This window comes from Microcaecilia unicolor, chromosome 1, assembly GCF_901765095.1.
Source record: "Microcaecilia unicolor chromosome 1, aMicUni1.1, whole genome shotgun sequence".
Taxonomy (NCBI): domain Eukaryota; kingdom Metazoa; phylum Chordata; class Amphibia; order Gymnophiona; family Siphonopidae; genus Microcaecilia; species Microcaecilia unicolor.
In genome coordinates this window covers 247070850-247090743 of record NC_044031.1, presented here as the reverse complement: position 1 = coordinate 247090743, position 19894 = coordinate 247070850, and the positions used below count along the sequence as shown (strand labels likewise).

Genomic DNA, 19894 nt, shown 5'->3' with positions numbered 1-19894 from the left:
TTTTGGCGGGCGCCTCTAGTATTCCTTCCTGCTCTTCGGCGGGTGCCATTTTCTCTCCTTCTCCATGTGCAGCTGCGTTTACTGTTGTGCAGACAGAAGACGCTTAAACTGGAAAGGCTCCCGCATCGGGGCTTTGTGCACCTCTGCACGGGAGGTTGCTGCCCAGGGATTAGGGATGGAGGACACCCCCTTTCCCCCAGAATTTGTGCTTCTGATATACAAAGCGTTCCTGCTCAAGTGGCCAGGGGGGCTCCAGGCTCTTGCTCTTCCCTCAGATTCTCAGAGGGACCTGGATTTGCCGCCACCACTGTTGTCCAGACGGCCGTGCGTTAGGTATTGCCGGACCGGGAAGAGGCCTTGGAGGTAGATGATGGGCAGTTTTCGTGTGTCTCTGTTGGATTCCCTGGAGGAGAGGGAGTTGCTGCTGGACGGGGGTGATGATCCCACAGCTGTGCGGCTCTTTAGGAAGATGAAACTCTCCGCCCTCATTATTCGGGTCCTTGAAGTCTCTCCCCCCCCCCCCCCCCCCCCACCGGACTCAATGACCACAGCTGCGGCTGCTCCGTCAATTATGTCAGGGACTAAGAGGCCGCCCAGGACATTTCACATTCATGAGACTATGAAGGTCCTCATAGTGGCTTAGTGGGATGCGCTGGATGCCGTGTTGTGGATGCCTTTATCTGCTTCTGATGGAAGAACTGGATTCTTTATGTATTCCTACGGTGGACTCCTTAATTATGGCGGTCACGAAAAAGACCACTTTGCCGGTGGAGGGCAGAAAAACCCTGAAGGATCCCCAGAACTGGAAGTTAGAAACTTCCCTGAAAATGTGGCAAATTTATTTCTACAGGTGTCCATTTGCGGGTTGTATGTGGCCCGGGCATGCCTTTCCTGAGTGCAGAAAATGTTTTCAACGGACAACCTGGTTATTTCGTTACCATCTCTGGATGCTGGACTCACGTATTTGGTGAATCTCTTGTACGGTCTCTTCTGTGCTTTGGCTAAGAAGATGTCTTTGGCAGTGATGGCTCGCTGCTGGCTTTGGCTGAGGCATTGAGTGGTTGATACGGCTTCCAAATCTCGACTTTTTGATATATGGAGAGAGCTTTTATAGTTGCAATAGGTGATAGAAGCAGTTTTTAAAGGTTGTTTGAATTTGTGAATGGATGAGTCTAGCAGTATCCCAAGTTTCTGACCTGTGATTTTAGGGAGAGGTCATGCTTTGAAATGGTACTTTGAAGTCAGGTATCTGTCCACTTGTGTTAGGAACCCACAGAATCTCAGTTTGCATGGTTTCATGCAGCTTGTTTTTTGACCATTCCTGAGTTGCTGTTAGGCAGTCTGTTTACTCAGAGCTATGGGTACTTTTGGTTCAGTGGGTATGAGTAACTGTACATCATCAGCATCGATATAGAATTTTGTGTCCATCAACCAAAGCAGCATAGATAAAGCCTTGAGGTAGATGTTAAATAAAATAGTTGACAGAATGAATTCCTGTGGTACTTCCAAAATTCAGTGCCTAAGTTAAAGATATGCTGTTTGCAGAATAAACCAGCTGTTGTCTGTTTGACAAATAGGATTCAAACTATGTAGATACCACACACACACACACGTTCTGTTGCCTCTGTTACTTTATTAGTTGATAAGAAATAGTGATAGCTAGCATTTACTTCCCTTAAATTTGATTTTATGAAAATTAAAGACTAAAATCATGAGAAGTTTGCATTATGAATTTTTTTTCCCACGGGATCCGAATAATTCCATTTAAGAATGTAATTATCAATGTGGGCTACAGTTAACATGTTATTTTAGCATAGGTCCTATTTTATGCATTGAGACTTAGTTACTACATCTTAACAGTAGCCCATATTGATAGTTATAGTTTATCAGATTTTCTATACCTCTTGGCCACAGTAACATCACAGCGGTTTACAATATAAAAATATGAAAAAGGAAAAGAACTACAATAAAATGATAGAAAAGCACATTCATTGTTCCCATAGAGAAATGTATAAAACTGTCTTTTCTTAACCAATTTATTTTATTTGTTTCTTTTGATTTAGCTTGCAATTTTTTGAGTAGTAGCTCAAGATGAGTTACATTCAATTACAGTAGGTATGTCTCTGGAAAGAAAGACTTCTAAAAAAACTAATTTGTTCGAGACACAGGTGCCGCACATGGGTGCATACTAATATGCTATCTAAGTGCTATTCTATAATTATATGTATTTCTCCTATAGCATGTAGTTTGCAGGTGGTGATACACATGGGTGGCATCTCAGTGGCACATGTGTAACATGGAATACTATAAGGTACGCATGTATCTCTGGAATATAGGCTCACATATTTACACTAGCTCTGAAGCTGGTGTAAGTTCTTATACTTAAGTGCATACGTACCCTGTTACACTAGTTTTCAATAAAGCAGAGATTCTCAACCCAGCCAGTTAGCTGTTCAGGCTATCCACAATGAATGTGCATAAGATAAATTTGCATGCACTACATACATTGTATGTATATTTATCTCATGCATATTCTTTGTGGCTATCCGGAACACCTGACTAGCGAAGTGTGTCCCAATGACTGGGTTATTAAAGGAAAGTTGTCACCTTTTTGCTTTCCCATTGTTTTTTATATCTTGCCAACTTCATAGCTCCCTCTCATTCTTTTCTCAAGAAGAGGAAACTATTAAATGACTATCAAAGAAAATTCTCCATGTACATTTGGGATACTGGTCTTCACCTGCGTAGAAAAGTAGTTTACCATATACTAGGTAATATTTTTGGTTTATAAAAAGAAAAAAAGATTCTCTGTATTCTTATATATAAGCAGTGGAAATAGGAAATAATGAACAAGGGGAAAAAGCCTCAAGAAGCTCCCAACTAGTAGCTGAAAAAGCAGGACTTCTTCATCATTGACAGTAAACCTCCCTGATAGGTTTTTGATTCTCTTCCTCATTAATTTTGTAGTTAACATTTTTGGTTTGCCGTCTGAGCAAAGTCATCATTACCAGTTCACATTGTATGGCTACAGTTTGATATTTTTCTAGTCATGCATCCCTCCAGTCTAATGGGGAACCTTGCTGGGTGTTGGAGACCTGAACACTATTAGCTTCTCTTTCTCTTTCCTGCATTGTAGTTGGTATCGTATCATGTGCTGTGAAGTAAAGAAGAGGTTTTTGGTGCTTTATGGCACTCAGCTTGGGCAAGCAAAAGCCATCGCTGAAGAAATAGCGCAGCAGGCTGATGGACATGGTTTTGTTGCTGAGGTCCACTCACTGAGTGACTCTGATAAGGTGAGAGACTTGAAATTGAAATTATCTTTCATTATCACCTTGCTAAATGCAAGCTAAACAATGATCATGGCATCTGCTACTTTATATTTTTACCTGACTCAAAATCATCTGTTAGGTTATTATCTCAAAATGGGTTAGTTTTGCACATACGATGACAGTAATGACCCTCGCTCCCAAGCCAGGGTATGTGGAGTGTGATCTCAGTTTATTAAAGTAAATGCTAACACTTGCTGTAGTACTTGCATCATGCCAAAGAGAGCTTTATTCTGGAGTTCATGAGATGTAACCTGTAAAGGCAGTTTTATCCAGGAGTTCTTGAAAATTCCTTTTACTCAAGCCTCTGGCACACAGAATGATAGGGAAATATTTCTGTATTTTCTGGGGACAATGCCTCTTTCTTCCATTTGATGGATGATGTTTTGCTTCTTATCTTCTCCTTCCTTTTTTTAGTACAATTTACAAGGTGAAAAGGCCCCAGTAGTCATTGTTGTTTCCACCACTGGCACTGGGGACCCTCCAGAGCAAGCCTTGAAGTTTGTTAAGGCAATCCAGAACCGTGATCTGCCAGCCAATCATTTTGAACATTTGAGATATGGATTATTAGGTAAGAAATTTTTTTTCCATTTTGAGAGAGCATGCTCCTACCATATATCTCTGCAGGATTAATCCCTTCAGTGCTTCTATTTAGCAGGTTTCACCAGCCTATGTGCACCTACCAGGTCTACAGACAGAGGAGTAGGCTCTGATATCTCATCATCAAGTCTGGGTCCAGCCCAAATAAAAATTGGGCTATATGAATAATGCCCTCTGCCATTTTGGCTGAGTCCTCTCCCAGTTTTCTCTGAATATATAGTTGTCCGATGTTCCCGCTTTACTTGTGCAATTCTGGTTGTTGCATCTCTAAATAAAAAGATATAGTGAAATTAGAAAAAGTACAGAGGTGACCAAAATTATAAAGGGGATGAAATGATTCTCATTTGAGGAAAAGCTAGAGAGGCTGTGGTTCCTCAGCTTAGAGAAAAGATGGCTGAGGGGAGATATGATAAAGGTCTGTAAAATCCTAAATGGTGTGTAATAGGTAAATGCAAACTACTGAAGACCCATCTCTTTAACAAGGTATACCACAAAGATCAACAGATATGAACTCCTATGCATATATCCAGAATTGTCTTATAATATTTGCTTGTTATACTATTATCATGTTTTATCATTATCATGTTACCCAAAATCCTTCTGTAATACTAAATGTATATTTTCTTATATATTTCCACCATTCATGATGTATTTTAAGCCACATTGAGCCTGCAAAGAGGTGGGAAAATGTGGGATACAAATGCAATAAATAAAAAGAACAAAGAAAAGGGACATGTCATGAAGTTAGTATGTAGTATGTTATGAAATATCAAAGAAAATATTTCTTCACTCAACACATATTTTAAACTATGGAGTTCATTGCCAGAGAATGTGGTAAAAGTAAATTCATGGAAGAGAAGTCCATAAACTGGGGGTAAGTAGCATGGAGCTTTCTACTTTTTGGAATCCTGTCAGGTACTTGTGACCTTTATTGGCCACTGTTGGAAACAAGACACTGGGCTAGATGGACCTTTGGTCTGCCCATTATGGCAATTCTTATGCTTTTCTTCAAAAAAGCTGTCCTGTAACCTTAGCATTTATTACTAGCTGCACTATGTCATCCTCACTGGACTCCAACTCATGTTCCCTATATGTCTTCTCCAGGTTTGTTTTCTGGTAGCTGTCTTGTTTCTGTAGAGTTCCTAGAAACATATTTGCTGTTTTAATTTGGGATGAGACCCTCTGCTGGCTATAAATGATCACTTCCTTATCATCTATGCCAGATCAGTCCATAGGAGTGGATTTATATCCCCCTGCCAGCAGATGGAGCTAGAGAAAAATAGCTTACAGCTGACCTCACTACCCATGTATGGGGCTGGTTCTTCTTCAGCTGTGCAGGGGAGCGTGGCAGCGGAGGCTGTCAAGCGTTGCACCACTGTGGGAAGCGGTGTACGGCAGCAGGTCTCTGTCCTGTGGGCTGCGCTGAGAGCCTTGAGTGTTCTGGCTAGTTGACTTCAGTGGATGTGGCATCTTCCTGCTCGGAGGCGCAAGGCACGTGCACCATCTTGAATTCACCCAGCAGGCTGCTGCAGTTTTTCCTGCCTTTGATTCTTCGCGCTCGGTAGTGCTCCAAGAGGCTAATTCTGGCAGCAGCTCTGTTGGAGCCTCTTTGTCTGGAACAGGTGGTGTTCCGGGGGCACTTTCAGGGACTTTGGCCTCTGGGGAGTATTTTTCCCTGGAGTTTGTTCTTTTACTGCACCAGGCCTACCTGCTAAAATGGGTTTTACCTCAGCCCTCCCCTACTCCCCTTGAACTCCCGGTTGGTACCTGAACTGCTATGGATTTACAGCCTGCCTCACTGACGCAGACTACCCAATAGAGAAGCTAAATTCTACAATGATTAGGATATATACAATGGTTATACACACAATCATTACATCACTGGTCTCTACATCTAAACAATGCTAAGAGTTCTTAGAGCAAGAAAAGAAGCAAACAATCTTTACACTTATATATAAACAACATCATTGGCCCTTACATCATCCAGGCTTGTAACATCAGCTAGGGGGGCCTGGTTCACAGAGAGAGCCAGGAGCTTCTTGGACCAGGAACAGATCCTCTGCGCAGCATGTACGTTGCTCACAGATGAGCTCCCACTCTGCTGTGACAAGCCCTCCCTTTTTATTAGGCTCTGACCTCATGTTCAAAGCTAGGGAACGTTTCTAAGGAAACTTACAGAATACTTCTCTGTTTAGGACTGTGGGGACGTGGTCACATGCCTTCCAAAGTCCAGGTGGCCAAGCTGGACTTCCGAAAACAATTGCCATCCTCCCCTTCACATACCAAATTAATTAGAGCTGTGCCTTATCTTCTGCATTCCAACTTATTTTCACACAAAGTTACAATGATTTTTAAACAGAATTACTTCTAATCAACAATACAGACCCCAAGTGCACTTGTCGATCAAGACAGAGATGAAAAGCAATCTTTATTCACTTCCATTACAGTACCCTGGGATTTTGGGGGCACCCTGCTTCCAGCTCTTTAGAGGATCTGGTGGCAAAATGCTTGCATATGGGTCCTTTTTCAGATGGTGGGTCAGTGGATCCTGTTTCCTCTGCCTCTTCCCTGATGCCTCCGTCAGGGGAGTCCTTGCGCCCTTTGTGCTTAGATGACCTGGAGGAGGGGGAACTCCTTCAAGAAGAGCCCGATGATCCCTAGGCTATGCGCATTTTTCATAGAGAGGAATTGTCCTCTCTTATCTGGGGGGGGTGTTAGAAGCTCTGAATATTGCAAACCTCAAGGTGCAGGCTGCAGCTGCGGTTAACCCGAAGATGGCGACCATCAAAGCGTTTCTAGTTCATGAGACAATACAGGAGCTTATTACTGCTCATTGGGCTGATCCAGATGCCTTTGAATTATCCATTCTCCTTACAAGCTTCTATTTCCTCAGCGACCCTCCAGACCGGTCAAGACGCGTGGGTTATGTCCTCCTACCAGCAGAGGGAGACTGAGAAAACACTAAGCTTTTGAAGCCTGTATATATAACCTGTGCAGAACCTCCACTAGCCAGTATTTTCTCAGTCTCAGCAGAGGTAGCAGTTGACAGCCTGTGCAGTCTCCAATAATCTGATGAGGTAGTTTGTCATTGGGTCGTAGGATTTTTTCCTTCCAAACTTTATTCTGTTGCAGTACCCTGTACGTGTGTGTAAAAAAAAAAAAAAAAAAAAGTGCTTTGGGGCCCTGGGTCTGGTGGGGCCCAGTTTTTCCCCTGGGGTGTTACACCTATGTTTGGGTCCCTCCCCCTGTGCTGCTCTCTATTTCTGTTTGCTTGGCAGTTTTGTGCCTCGGCTGCTTTCTCAGTATTGTAGCCTTGAGTGCCTTACAATTTCCAGATGCCAGAATTAGAGTACTGTGCCTTTAAGGTCAGTTATTCTATTTCATTTTACTTGCCAGCTTTGTGCCTCGGCTGCTTTCTCAGTATTGTAGCCTTGAGTGCCTTACAATTTCCAGATGCCAGAATTAGAGTACTGTGCCTTTAAGGTCAGTTATTCTATTTCGTTTTGCTTGGCAGCTTTGTGCCTCGGCTGCTTTCTCAGTATTGTAGCCTTGAGTGCCTTACAATTTCCAGCTGCCAGAGTTGGAGTACTGTGCCTTTAAGGGCATTTATTTCTTTATTTTCAGCGGACCGAACGGGGGTTTCGATTCCTTGCTGGAACGAGGAGAGCAGCGCTTTCTTCAGTGCTTTTGCAGTGTGAGGGAGTTTTTGGTTTGGCGCGTTTGCGGAACAGCTTTTCCCTTCCCTCGTGGTTTATGGCGGCCCAGCTCCTCCGATGTCGCTCGTGGCGAGGGGTAGAGGCGCCGGGTGCTCAGTGTAGCTTTGCGGTGCACCTATAAAGGTGGCTGCGGCACCCCCCGACTTGACCGCGGAGGGATCGATGGTGTCGGGAGTCTCCGGGTCAGCGGGAGCGTAGGCAGGGCTGCTGTCAGCGGGAACAGTTTCGGCGGGAACAGCCGCCATCTTGAGTCTGACGCGGCCCGTGGAGCCAGCTGTTTTTGGGCCTGCGGCCTCCGTTTTTGGCACAAAAGGGCCTAATGACGGTCCAGGAATGGTGGGCTTTCCTCCAGATTTTGTCTGGACGCGGTATCAGGCCTGGAGATCAGGACCCCCCCCCCCCTAATTGGAAGAGGGGGCTATTTCCGTCTTGGCTGAGAGACCACGGTTAGAGTGGTCAGAGGACAGGCAATGTTTTTCTCCTGTAGCTGCAGAAGCTGTGCTTAGTGATCTGGGGGAGTCAGATGGAATTGACGGCTCTCAGGAGCAGGATTGGTGGATTCCTGGAGAGGATCCTTCAATAGTGCGGATTTTCCATAGAGATGAGCTGTCAGAACTCATAGATCAGGTGTCGTCCACCCTTCAGTTTGGTCCTGAGGTGGCTTTGGGGGAAACTGTCCAGGATCCGTTGGTGAAGGGCATTCAGCGTCAGGCGTGATCCTTCCCTATGAACAAGGATCTCCGGGAGATGATTTGTCAGGAATGGGATTTGCCGTGTAAGGTGGCAAAGGCAATGGCGAGGCTTTATCCCCTCCCTCAGGACGATAGGGATTCCTTTAAGGCTCCCACGGTAGATGCAGTAGTGACGGCAGTAATTATAGCTACGGCTATCCCGGTTGATGGAGGAACGGCCCTCCGTGATCCTCAGGATAGGAAGTTGGGATCTTTTCTCAAGCGTAGTTTTATTTTGTCGGCTCTAGCCCTGCAGGCCTCGGTTTGTGGGGGTCTGGTAGCTCAGGCATGTTTTCGTTGGGCCGAGAAGCTCCTGGATGATTCGGTAGATGTTGGTTCTTCTGGGGGTCAGGAGTTAGCCGACTTGGACATGGGTTCATCCTTTTTGTCTGAGGCTTTTATGATTTGTTGCCTACTTCAGACAAAAAATATGGCTATGGTTGTGGGTCTCTGCCACTTAAGGGAGCTATGCTCTTTGGAGAAGATTTGGACAAGTTAGTGTGAGGTCTTAGTGATACCAAGGTTCTATGGCTTCCAGATTTTCGGTTCAAGGCAGGGGCCAGAACTAGTTCCTCTCGGGGACGGTTTAGGGAGGCTCAGCGGTATAGGCCGGGCAGATCGAGTGGGACCTACCCCTAGCTGTCTGTTTGTCTGTCCAATTTAGATTGTGAGCTCTGTTGAGCAGGGACTGTCTTTTCATGTTAATTTGGACAGCGCTGTATAAGTCTAGTAGTGCTATAGAAATGTTTAATAGTAGTAGGACCTCTAGGGGTCGGTTTTTCCAGCGCGCACAGTTCTTTCGTGAGAATCGTCGCGGAGGGCGTGGCTTTTCCGTAGGAGGTTAGTATTCACGCCGCAATTCCCAATGAAGGTGTGCGGGCTCAGGCTCTGGTGCATGTTGGGGCTCGGCTGAGTCTGTTTTACCAGAGCTGGGCCCAAATCAGGTCAGATCAGTGGGTTCTCAAGGTGTTTCGAGGCGGATATGCGCTGTTCTCCCGAAGTGTTTCTGGAATCCCTCTGTCGGTCTTGGAGCAAGAGGGCAGCAGTGAGGGACACTCTGCGGTGGCTGCTCGCATTGGGAGCCGTGGTTCCTGTTCCTTCAGATCAGCAACGCTCAGGGTGCTATTTGATCTATTTTGTGGTCCACAAGAAAGAGGACACTTTTCGTCCCATTTTAGATCTCAAAAGGGTCAATGCGGCACTCAAGGTGCCCTCTTTCCGGATGGAGACGTTGCGGTCGGTCACTGGTGCGGTCCGGAAAGGAGAGTTTCTCACTTCCCTGGATTTGACGGAAGCTTATCTTCACTTTCCTTCGTGCAGCCTTTTGGTTCCAAGTTACAGGGTCTGATTTGTCGGTTCCTTGCAGAGAAGGCGCCGACGGCCCGTACTTATCGTCAGGTCCTGGGCCTGATGGCGGCGACCATAGAGGTAGTTCCGTGGGCCAGGGCGCGCATGCGTCAGGTACAGTCAGCTCTGTTCAGTCGTTGGTCCCCTCTGTCGCAGGACTTGGAAATATGTTGTCCGCTGTCGGTGGCCCCTCGTCTCAGTCTCCGCTGGTGGCTCAACCCGCGCAATTTGGGAACAGGAATGCCGTTGGAGTCCCCACAGGGGCTGGTAATGGTCACGGATGCCAGTCTGCAAGGTTGGGGGGCACATTGTCTCGGTCAGGTAGCTCAAGGCCGGTGGTCTCGGGCAGAAGCAGAGTGGTCCATCAACCGGCTGGAAACTCGGGCCATTCGGGTGGTGCTCCAGGCCTTGACGTCGGTGGTTCGCCACAAGGCAGTCCGAGTGCTCTGTGACAATGCCATGGCAGTAGCATATGTCAACCGTCAAGGGGGGACGAAGAGCCTTGGCGGCGCAGTTGAACTCATCTTCAGGCTCTCTTGGCAGCGCATGTGGCCGGGGTAGGTCACATAGATGCAGATTATCTCAGCAGGCACACTCTAGATCCCAGAGAGTGGTCTTTTCTTCAGTCAGTGTTCCAGTGAGTTGTGTCGGTCTGGGGACTTTCGGTGATCTTAGGGCAACAGCTCGCTATGCGCAAGTTCAGAGATTTTTTGTTTTTTCAGTCGCTGAAGAGACCCTTGAGCGGAGGGAATCGACGCTCTTCTGTTGCCTTGGCCTCGGGAGTGACTGTATGTGTTTCCTCCGTGGCTGTTAGTCGGTCGAGTAATATAGCGCATCGAACATCACTTCGGTCGGGTGATTCTGGTAGCTCCGGATTGTCAGCATCGACCATGGTACGGAGACCTGGTGCGGTTGGCAGGGGCGGCGGCCCTGCCTTTGTTGGGATCAGTTCTGTGTCAAAGCCCGATAATCATGCCGGTTCCGGCTCGGTTTTCGCTTATGGCTTGGCTCTTGAGCGGCACAAGTTGAAGAAGAAGGGGCTTTCATCCAGTGGCTTTGCTACGATGTTGAGTTGCCGTAGACGATCCACTTCCTTGGCGTATGTCCGGGTTTGGAGAATCTTTGAGCACTGGTGTGAAGACCATCGAGTTCGGCCGTTTCGCTCTTCGGTGGCGGAAGTTTTGGAATTTTTGCACGATGGTGTTGATAGGGGTCTGGCCTTGTCTACACTGAAGGTTCAGGTGGCAGCTTTGTCATGTTTTCGTGGGAAGCTTCAGTGAAAGTCCTTCGCGTCTGTGCCTGAGGTAGTGCGTTTTTTGAAGGGTGTTAAGTTGCTGCGTCCACCTCAGTGACGGATGGTGCCTCCGTGGGATTTGAAGCTAGTTTTGGATGCTTTGATCAGGCCTCCGTTTGTGCCACTGGTATCGGCATCTTGTAAGGATTTATCTTTAAAGACGGTCTTGTTGGTGGCGATTACTTCAGCACGGAGTGTTTCAGAGCTTCAGGCTTTGTCTTGTAGGGAACCATTTTTGTCCTTTCTGAGGGAAAGGTTTCGTTGCGGACGGTGCTTTCCTTTTTTTGCCCAAGGTGGTTTCCGAGTTCCATGTTAATCAGGTCATCTCTCTGCCAGTGTTGGGTGATATGGCTGGAGATTCGGAGCAGCGTGGTATTGCCAAGCTGGATGTAAGGAGAGTTTTGAGTTGTTATCTCTCTGGAACTCAGGACTTCAGAGCCTCTCACCGTTTGTTCGTTCTTCATGGTGGCCCAAAGAAGGGTGCAGCGGCTCCTAAGGTGACCATAGCACGGTGGTTGAAGGAGGCGGTTGCATCTGCTTACTTGGTGAAGGGTCCTGTGGTGCCTAGGGGCTGGTCTGCTCATTCCACTAGGGGAATGGCAGCCTCGTGGGCGGAGAATAGTATGATTTCTCTGTTAGATATTTGTTGGGCTGCGGTTTGGTTTTCGTTGCATTCCTTTGTGAAGCATTATAGGATTCCTGTGCATGCAAAGGACGAGGTGCGCTTTGGGGCAGCAGTTTTGACCTCTGGCCTTAGTAGGTCCCTCCCGTAAGTTAGTTACTGCTCTGGTACGTCCCACGCGTCTTGACCGGTCTGGAGGGTCGCTGAGGAAGGTGAAATTAGATCTTACCTGCTAATTTTCTTTCCTCTAGACCCTCCAGACCGGTCAAGAGCCCGCCCTGTCTGTATTGGAGGCCAGGAGGTGTGTTGGTTGGATAATTCTTGGCTGCTGTAGATTGTTGTTTCTCTAATTGCAGACTGTTTATTTCTGTTTTGTGATAGGAGTCCGGGACAGGTGGGGCTCTTCTTTGATAGTCCACCTGTAGAAGCCCAACTGTTTTATCAAAGGCAAAGGAACATGTTTCCGTAAGAGCAAGCGGAAGATGTTTCTTGTTTTTGCAGTTTACTGTGACCACGTACAGGGTTGCTAGTTGTTGTTAGTGTTTTTTGTTTCTCTGCTTTGTCAGGGTTATACTGGCTAGTGGAGGTTCTGCACAGGTTATATATACAGGCTTCAAAAGCTTAGTGTTTTCTCAGTCTCCCTCTGCTGGTAGGAGGACATAACCCACGCGTCTTGACCGGTCTGGAGGGTCTAGAGGAAAGAAAATTAGCAGGTAAGATCTAATTTCACCTTATAGCTCTCACTCGGCCTGGGCATGGCTTAGCTGGTTTCAGCAGGGGCTGGAGCAGGATACGGACTCTTCCTCTTCTTTGGCTGCGTTTCCGTGAAGCCATGGCAGTCAAAGTGAAAGCCTTTGACTGCCATGGCTTCATGGATACTGTCTAACCCAGTATCCTGTTTCTAACAGTGGTCAATTCAGGTCACAAGTACCTGGCAGAATCCTAAAAAGTCGTAATATTCCTTGCTTCTTCCTCCCAGGGATTCCCTAGGTCTACCTTAATAACTGTTTATGGAATTTATATCCAGGAATTTGTCCAAAATGTTTTTTTAAACACAGCTATCTGGGAAGATTCTGGACTGTTCTCTCAGAATTCAAGGAAAGGAAATTAACAGGTAAGTCCAAATTGCACCTTCCTTATGGTCCATATCAGACCAGTCCAGACAAGTGGGATACTTCCAAGGTCTACTCAGATTGGATGGGAGAAAACCACAATGGCTTTCAAGATACCTATACCTAGGATTTAGATCCTCCAGACCTGTATACCCATACTAGGGCACTCAGAGAAGAAGTGAATGAAGTGGAAGCAAGGACACTGCCCTGCCTATGAGGATGCTACACTAATTGAATGGGCTACCCAGCCCTCTGGAATTTGTCAGTTCTTATTGGTATGGTGTAAAGCAGGGGTAGACTGACAGAGATTTGGGCCCCCACAACTCCAATCCCATAGAGATTACTGGTTCTGCATCTGCTGTAATATTTCTAAAACTCACTTTGAGGCATATTTTCAAAGCACTTAGCCTTCCAAAGTTCCATAGGTTTCTATGGAACTTTGGAAGGCTAAGTGCTTTGAAAATATGCCTCAAAATTTATACACTAACTTGATGCAGAAGTATACAAAGTCATTAAATCATGCTAGCAGTGCATCCAGAGTATATATTGGGAATAATTTACATGTTGTTTTGCTTTCTAAATGTTGCTGAGCCTCAACCTTTTTTCATTTGGGCACACATGACGGATGATGCTAACATCTGTGACACACTGCATACATAGACCCTCACGTAGCTTAGGTCTGACACAGTATAGCACTTCTTTTGAGTTAATGTAAACATTATCTACATCCACAAAAATCCAGCTTCCTCTGAATAAGAGATCTGAACTAGAAAATTTCTCCATGGAAGTTAGCATTAAAAAACAAATATTTTGATGCTCATGTCATCAACGTAGATCGCTCCACTACCCAAGTTGTGAAATAATGCAAAACCTGAAAAAATTCTGACTCAGCATACATGTAGCAAACATGTCATGCAGCAGTAGCACCAATCCTATGATTCAAACAATAAGAATCCTACCTATAAATAGGCAGGACTACGATTACTACACTGTTCCCTAAGACACCAGAGTGTCCGGTAGTGGAGAGATTTATGTTGCTGCTGTTCAGACGACATCATTGAGCTTTCTCACTCCATATCTCTGTCCTCTTTCTCCTGAAACTGATTATTGAAATTAATCTGTTCTCACAAAAAAAACAGTTGTGTTCTCATCATAAAACTGAAATAACACACTAATGTTTCTTTTAAAAATTTGGCATGCATAAACTACATGTCACTTAATCAGGATAGTGACTGGATATCACTGCTTTCCAGATAATTTTTTGTTCTACCCTCCCTCCTCCCCATATTGTACAGATAGAATCAAATTGTTCAGATAAGATTTTAGCCTGATACTACCTATATAGGTGCTGAAAATCCACTGTTAAGAAAGTTATATAGGGATAGCAGAACTTTATTATGAAACCTGACATGGGCCATGTTCTGGCTTAATTGCCTGTGTCAGGGGTCTGTAAAAAGTAATACAAACAAATAAACTTAACACAGAATAAAACCCTCAAATTGTCCCCGGGATTCTATGTATTGCGCTGAGATTTCTGCACGGAAATCAAAGCGTATTCCATAGCAATGCGCATAAGCTAATTGGTTAACAAGCTAATCATTGATAATTGGATGTTAACCAATTATCAGCACTAATTAGCATTAATTTGAATTTACACGCAGAACTTTCTAAGTGTATTCTGTAACTTGGCGGAAATTCTAAGTTGCATAGTTGAAAACTAGACATGGAATGGGTGGTTCATGGGCATTTGTAAAATCTATGTGCATTGTTATAGAATACATCTGATCCTTGCATAATTTAGGTGTCGGGTGATGTAACTGTCCACATCTAAATTTAGTTGTGCAGAATAGCATTTGGTGTATTCTATATACCGTGTGGAAATTTAGGCTTATTCTATAAAGTACGCCTAAATTAAAGCATACGTTGTAGAACATGCTTAGGCAAATTTCATTTTGCCGCCAATTTTTTAGGCATGATATATAGAATCTAGTCCCATGTGTATAATATCTACATTTTATATATGAATGTATAATAATTCCAAATATGTGTTTAAAGTGAAAAAACTTCATGTAGATAATATTTTACAGAATGCAATGAAGTGTTCAACATATTAAGATAGAAATAAGCCATTTGTGACCAACATTTGATGAAATAATTGTATGTGAAAAGAGAACATTTATATAGTTAATTCTCACCAATGTAGTACAACATACCCGGTACAAAAACGTTGTCCAAAAATAAAACTGCAGCAAACCTAAAAATCAAGATAAAATTACCTCTAAAAAACGGAATAGTAAAAAGCTCAAATGCATCACAATATATGAGCAGAGCCTCACATATTAATACAGATGTATATTAGGTCACGCTGTTCTCTACAGCAACAAATTACATATGAACCACGCACAAAGCATATTATCACTATTCCTTCTCAGTACACACATATACATATAGGGCTCGACAAACCCTGGGCGCCAGGTTGCCATGGCGCTTAGAAATTATACTCTGGTGCCTAGGATTTCATACTCCCAAAAGATTTTTTTTCCTGTCGCAGTGCTGCTTTTGAAACTGCTTTCCTGGCTCTGCACAGCAATCGGGCTGTCCACATACTTGAGCCACACTGTGCAGGTGGTTTGGGAAGTTTTGTGGTTTCAAGTCCGAGACTTCCCAAACCTACTGCACAGGGCAGCTCAAGTAAGTGGAAAGCCCGATCACTATGCAGAGCTGGGAAAGCAGTTTCAGATGCATTGCTGCGAATAGGGAGGCAAATAAGTCTCAGCCGCTGGCTCCTAAGTTTTTGTATATATGTAAGTCTAAGTGCTTTGAAAATATGCCTCCATGTACAATAAGTTCAAACATGATAAGAAAGACTATAAAAAAGGAAGTATATACCTCTAGAGTTGGGGTGTTGATTTTGCAGGATTTGGTGACCTGTGTCGAGCTGTGCTTTTTCTGCACAAAATCTTCTCTCCCTTTGCTGAAGATCCCCAGTGTTTCAACGTGTGTCTCTGGGATGAATTTCTGGTTGTCACAGATGCTTCTTAGTCTTGCCACCTCCTCTCTTAGTTCTTGTACTTCTTTCATGAGGGATTCAGTATGCATGCATTTATAACATGAAACCAGAATCTTGCCTTGGGCCAAGCATTTAGTCTGGACAGAGGCCAGGAGCTGTAATGAGCGCCGCAGCTTTAAGGGCATGATGTTTCTTTTAGTAGCTATTTGTACCTGTGGATAAAAAGTCCCAACCCTATTTTTTTTCCCTTCACCCATTCTGTAAGTTACTGGAAGCAGGTAATTTTATTATGAAATCTAAGAACCTGTTTGAACTTACTCTGTGGGTGTAGTTCATTGTACTTTTTAGCCTATGTTTGGGATAATCAAGTATATGGCAGGTAGAGGTCCTTTGCTAGCAATTCAGGTCCGTACACTTGTTCATTCAATAAACCAAGATAATGTCCTAGCGCTCCACCAAGAAAAAGGATCCTTTTGTCTTCAGGACAGATCCGCAACCCTGGATGGCCCAAGTGGGCCAGTTTATGTTGTATCCTGCTGCCTGCTCCCAGGGCCCTGACTCTGGGCGACCTTCCCAGGGTGATGAAACAAATTCAGAATCCAGTCATCAGCAAGACTCTGTATATGTCAAGATTAGTTTGTAAAGTCCACAAAATAAGTACCAACCCCTTGATTCCTTCCCTAGCAATTTATAATCCAGGGATTTTAACTGTCTACAAGTCATATGCAAATCAGGTCTGGAAAAATCCTGTACCTTTAGTCTCTTCTCTGGTTTGGGCTCTCTCAGCTTTCAGTGTTAGCTCCTCGTCTTGGGATAATTTTCTTATGTAACGGGCACTATCCCCCGCACCCCAGCTGTCAAACAAAGTTATAAATTGTAGCAGGTATCTGGGAATTCACTTTTCTCATTCACATTTGCATACTTTGGGGTTCTACCCAATTAGCTGCAGAGCAGTCCATGAACTCTACTTCTGACATTTAATTCTCCTCTTGTATCTTAGGCTCCTCCTCTTCCATAGGAATAGGTTTCTCCAGCCTTTTGAGTCTCATTAGGAACCCCACCTCCTTGAACTTGCAGGGAGCCATTACATACTGTCTGTGAATCCAGGGAGGCTCATCTTCCTCAGGGCTTCTCTCTTCACTAACCCTACCCCTGCAAAGTTTCCTGGGCATCTGTGACCTTTCTTCCCCTTCCCTGCAGCCTGGGAATTCCTTGTCTACAGGTGTACTCAGTGTTTCAAGAACCCCTGCCCTTTGTGGGAAAGCAATCTTTCCCACAGTCTTGGGGACAAATTCATGGGCTGGAGCACGGGCATCCTCCTGAATATAAAATATTTGTTTTATATTTTTACAAATATTTTAGGTATCCTGAGCAATAATAGTGTTAATATGCTTTGTCCATAGTTCATATGTAATTTGCCACTGTAGAGAACAGCATGATCTAATATGCATTTGTATTAATGTGTGAGGCACTATGCATTGATCAAAATGATAGTTCAAACGTTATGATGCATTTGACGATTTTACTATTCTGTTTTCTTAGAGGTGATTTTATCTTGATTTTTAGGTTTGCTACAGTTTTGTTTTTGGACACCAATTTGTTCTGGGTGGATTGTATTACAGTGGTGAGAATTAACTATGTAAATATTCTCTTTTCAGATGCAATTATTTTATTGAATGTTGGTCACAAATGACTTATTTCTATCTTATCACCTCACTGCACTTTGTAAAATCTTATCTATATGAAGGTTTTTTTTTTTCATTTTAAACACATATTTGGAATTATTGCACGTCAAAACACAAAATATACACATTATACATATAATGTGAGGGTTTTATTTTGTTCTAAGTTTGTATTATTTTTTTTACAGACCCATGATGCTGGTGCTTATACCGAAAGACAACCCACGTTGGGTCTCATTAAGGTTCTGCTATCCCCTATCCTTGAGGCCCTTGATGGATTTTTGCTATTAATCCTTATGGTGTGCTTTGGACTCCCTCTCTTTTTAATGATTGATGGTGAACATATAAATTCCTTTGAATATCAACCCCTCTATATTTAAATTGCAGAAAATGTTAGACTTTTACTACAGATACAAAGATATATGATCTGTATTGTACTTTCAGCTCTTGGAGATTCTGAGTACACATTTTTCTGTAATGGTGGGAAGATAATTGACAAAAGACTTCAAGAACTGGGAGCCAGGCATTTCTACAGTACGGGATATGCAGATGATTGTGTGGGGTAAGAGCACCATTACTGGCTCTACTTCTGATTTTTAGCATTTAACAAGTCAATGTTCAGCTGGTGGCAGTCAGCGTTATTTTAAGTGCTAGCGCCAACTAAAATAGACACAGATTTTCAATGTTGGGCCATCTCCGGGCACTGGCATTGAATATCTGGGACTGGCGATATTTGGAAATTATGTGGATATGTCCAATATTCCCTGCAGTAATCGGGCAAAGTTAAGTCTGATATTTGTGTGGTTTAGCTTTTCCAGTTAGGTGTATGGGCAGCAGCACTGAATATTGCTGATGCCCATATAACTTCTGGGACTGCCTCAGCTCTTCCATGGAACCACCCCAGCATTGCCTGGACAGTGCAACGGCAGTCAGAACTGATATTCAGCAACGCTGTCCTGTTAAGTGCTGCTGAATATCGCTGCCCAGCCAGCTCAGTGTGGTTCAAGCAATTAGGAGCCTCTCCTGTGTGCTTAAACTGTTCTGAACATTGGCCCTTGTTTCATTATTTTAAGGCATTTCAGCAAGGATTGCAAACTAATGTCCTTTTCATGGTATTTGCAAATCGGAATTCATCTGATATATTTGCATTTATACATTCTAAGAACAAGGCGAATTTGCAAAACAGTACAATACATTTTATGCTAGTTGTCCTAGAAATAAGCAGTGGATTTTCCCCAAGGCCATTTTAATAATGGCTTATGGACTTTTATTTTAAGAAGCTATCCAAACCTTTTTTTAAACCACGCTAAGCTAACTGCGTTTACCACATTCTCTGGCAACAAATTCCAGAGTTTAATTACACGTTGAGTGAAGAAATATTTTCTCCGATTCATTTTAAATTTACTACTTTGTAGCTTCATTGCGTGCCACGTAGTCCTAGTATTTTTGGAAAGAGTAAACAAGTGATTCACGTCTACCTGTTCCACTCCACTCATCTCTATATAATAAAAGGCACCTCCAACGTTCTGAAGCCTCAAGCCAGAAATTGAGGCGCCAGAGATATCCGGTTTGCCCTGAGTGTCTGGCCTGCCCTCGCGTCATGACGTCGAGGGCGGCGCTATGACAATCGGCCAAACGCCAGCTCCCTGACCCTCGGCGGATATTTCCCACCTCCGGAGGACTAACATCGCCCGCACAACGTCGGAGAGAGGCAGGCAGGGACGCAAGCATCGGCGACACGTGATCTCACTCCCCTTGCCCCTCGGCAGCCATTTTCCAACTTCGCAGGACTCCCATCGCCCCGCACAAACTGGGAGACACGGAGGGAGCGACGCAGGCAGGCAGCCTGAACTGCCTGCCTGCCTGAACGTGCCAGGAAGGGAGACAGCTTCAGTCGGAGGGAGCGCCATGACCCTGAAAGGCACTGGAAGGGGAGGCACTCGAACCTCAACCTGCGAGGAGGGAAGGGGGAGGGCAGGAAGGGGGGAGGGGGAAAAACGCCGGCACACGGAGGGACCACCATCCTGAAAGCCCAAGGGAGGCGGGGCCAACACCCTGAAGCTCGGATTCCCTCTCACACACACACTCACATTCTCGCACAAACACGCCACACACACTCTCACTATCACACTCACGCATTCACTCTCACACACTCACTCTCATACACACTCTCTCAAACATACACACTACGATACACAAAAACGCCGCCACAGGGCCCACGATCCTGCAGGCCGGGGTGGGGGGGCACGACCCTGAGGCTGGCAGGGGGGGGAGGGGGATGAGAAGGATATGGGAAAAGGAAACAGGGGGGGAGCGGGAAGGATGCCAACACACGCAGGGGGGACACCTGCGGCACACTCTCTGTCTCGAACACACACTCTCACACAGACAGTCTCACTCACACACACATAGTCGCAAATTCATTCCGTCTCTCACACACTCACTGTCAAACAT

The 19894-nt window shown here is 44.8% G+C and overlaps 1 protein-coding gene across 3 annotated transcripts in view; it reads left to right on the top strand.

Moving 5' to 3' along the window:
- MTRR (5-methyltetrahydrofolate-homocysteine methyltransferase reductase) overlaps positions 1–19894 on the top strand; it is a 122412-nt gene that overhangs the window by 5087 nt on the left and 97431 nt on the right. For all 3 annotated transcript variants that reach the window (XM_030205383.1, XM_030205365.1, XM_030205373.1), the window contains exons 3-5: positions 3137–3293; positions 3744–3897; positions 17885–18002. In XM_030205383.1, coding sequence (XP_030061243.1) covers positions 3150–3293; positions 3744–3897; positions 17885–18002 — 416 coding nt within the window. In that variant the 5' untranslated portion in view covers positions 3137–3149. The remainder of the gene's footprint in view (positions 1–3136; positions 3294–3743; positions 3898–17884; positions 18003–19894) is intronic.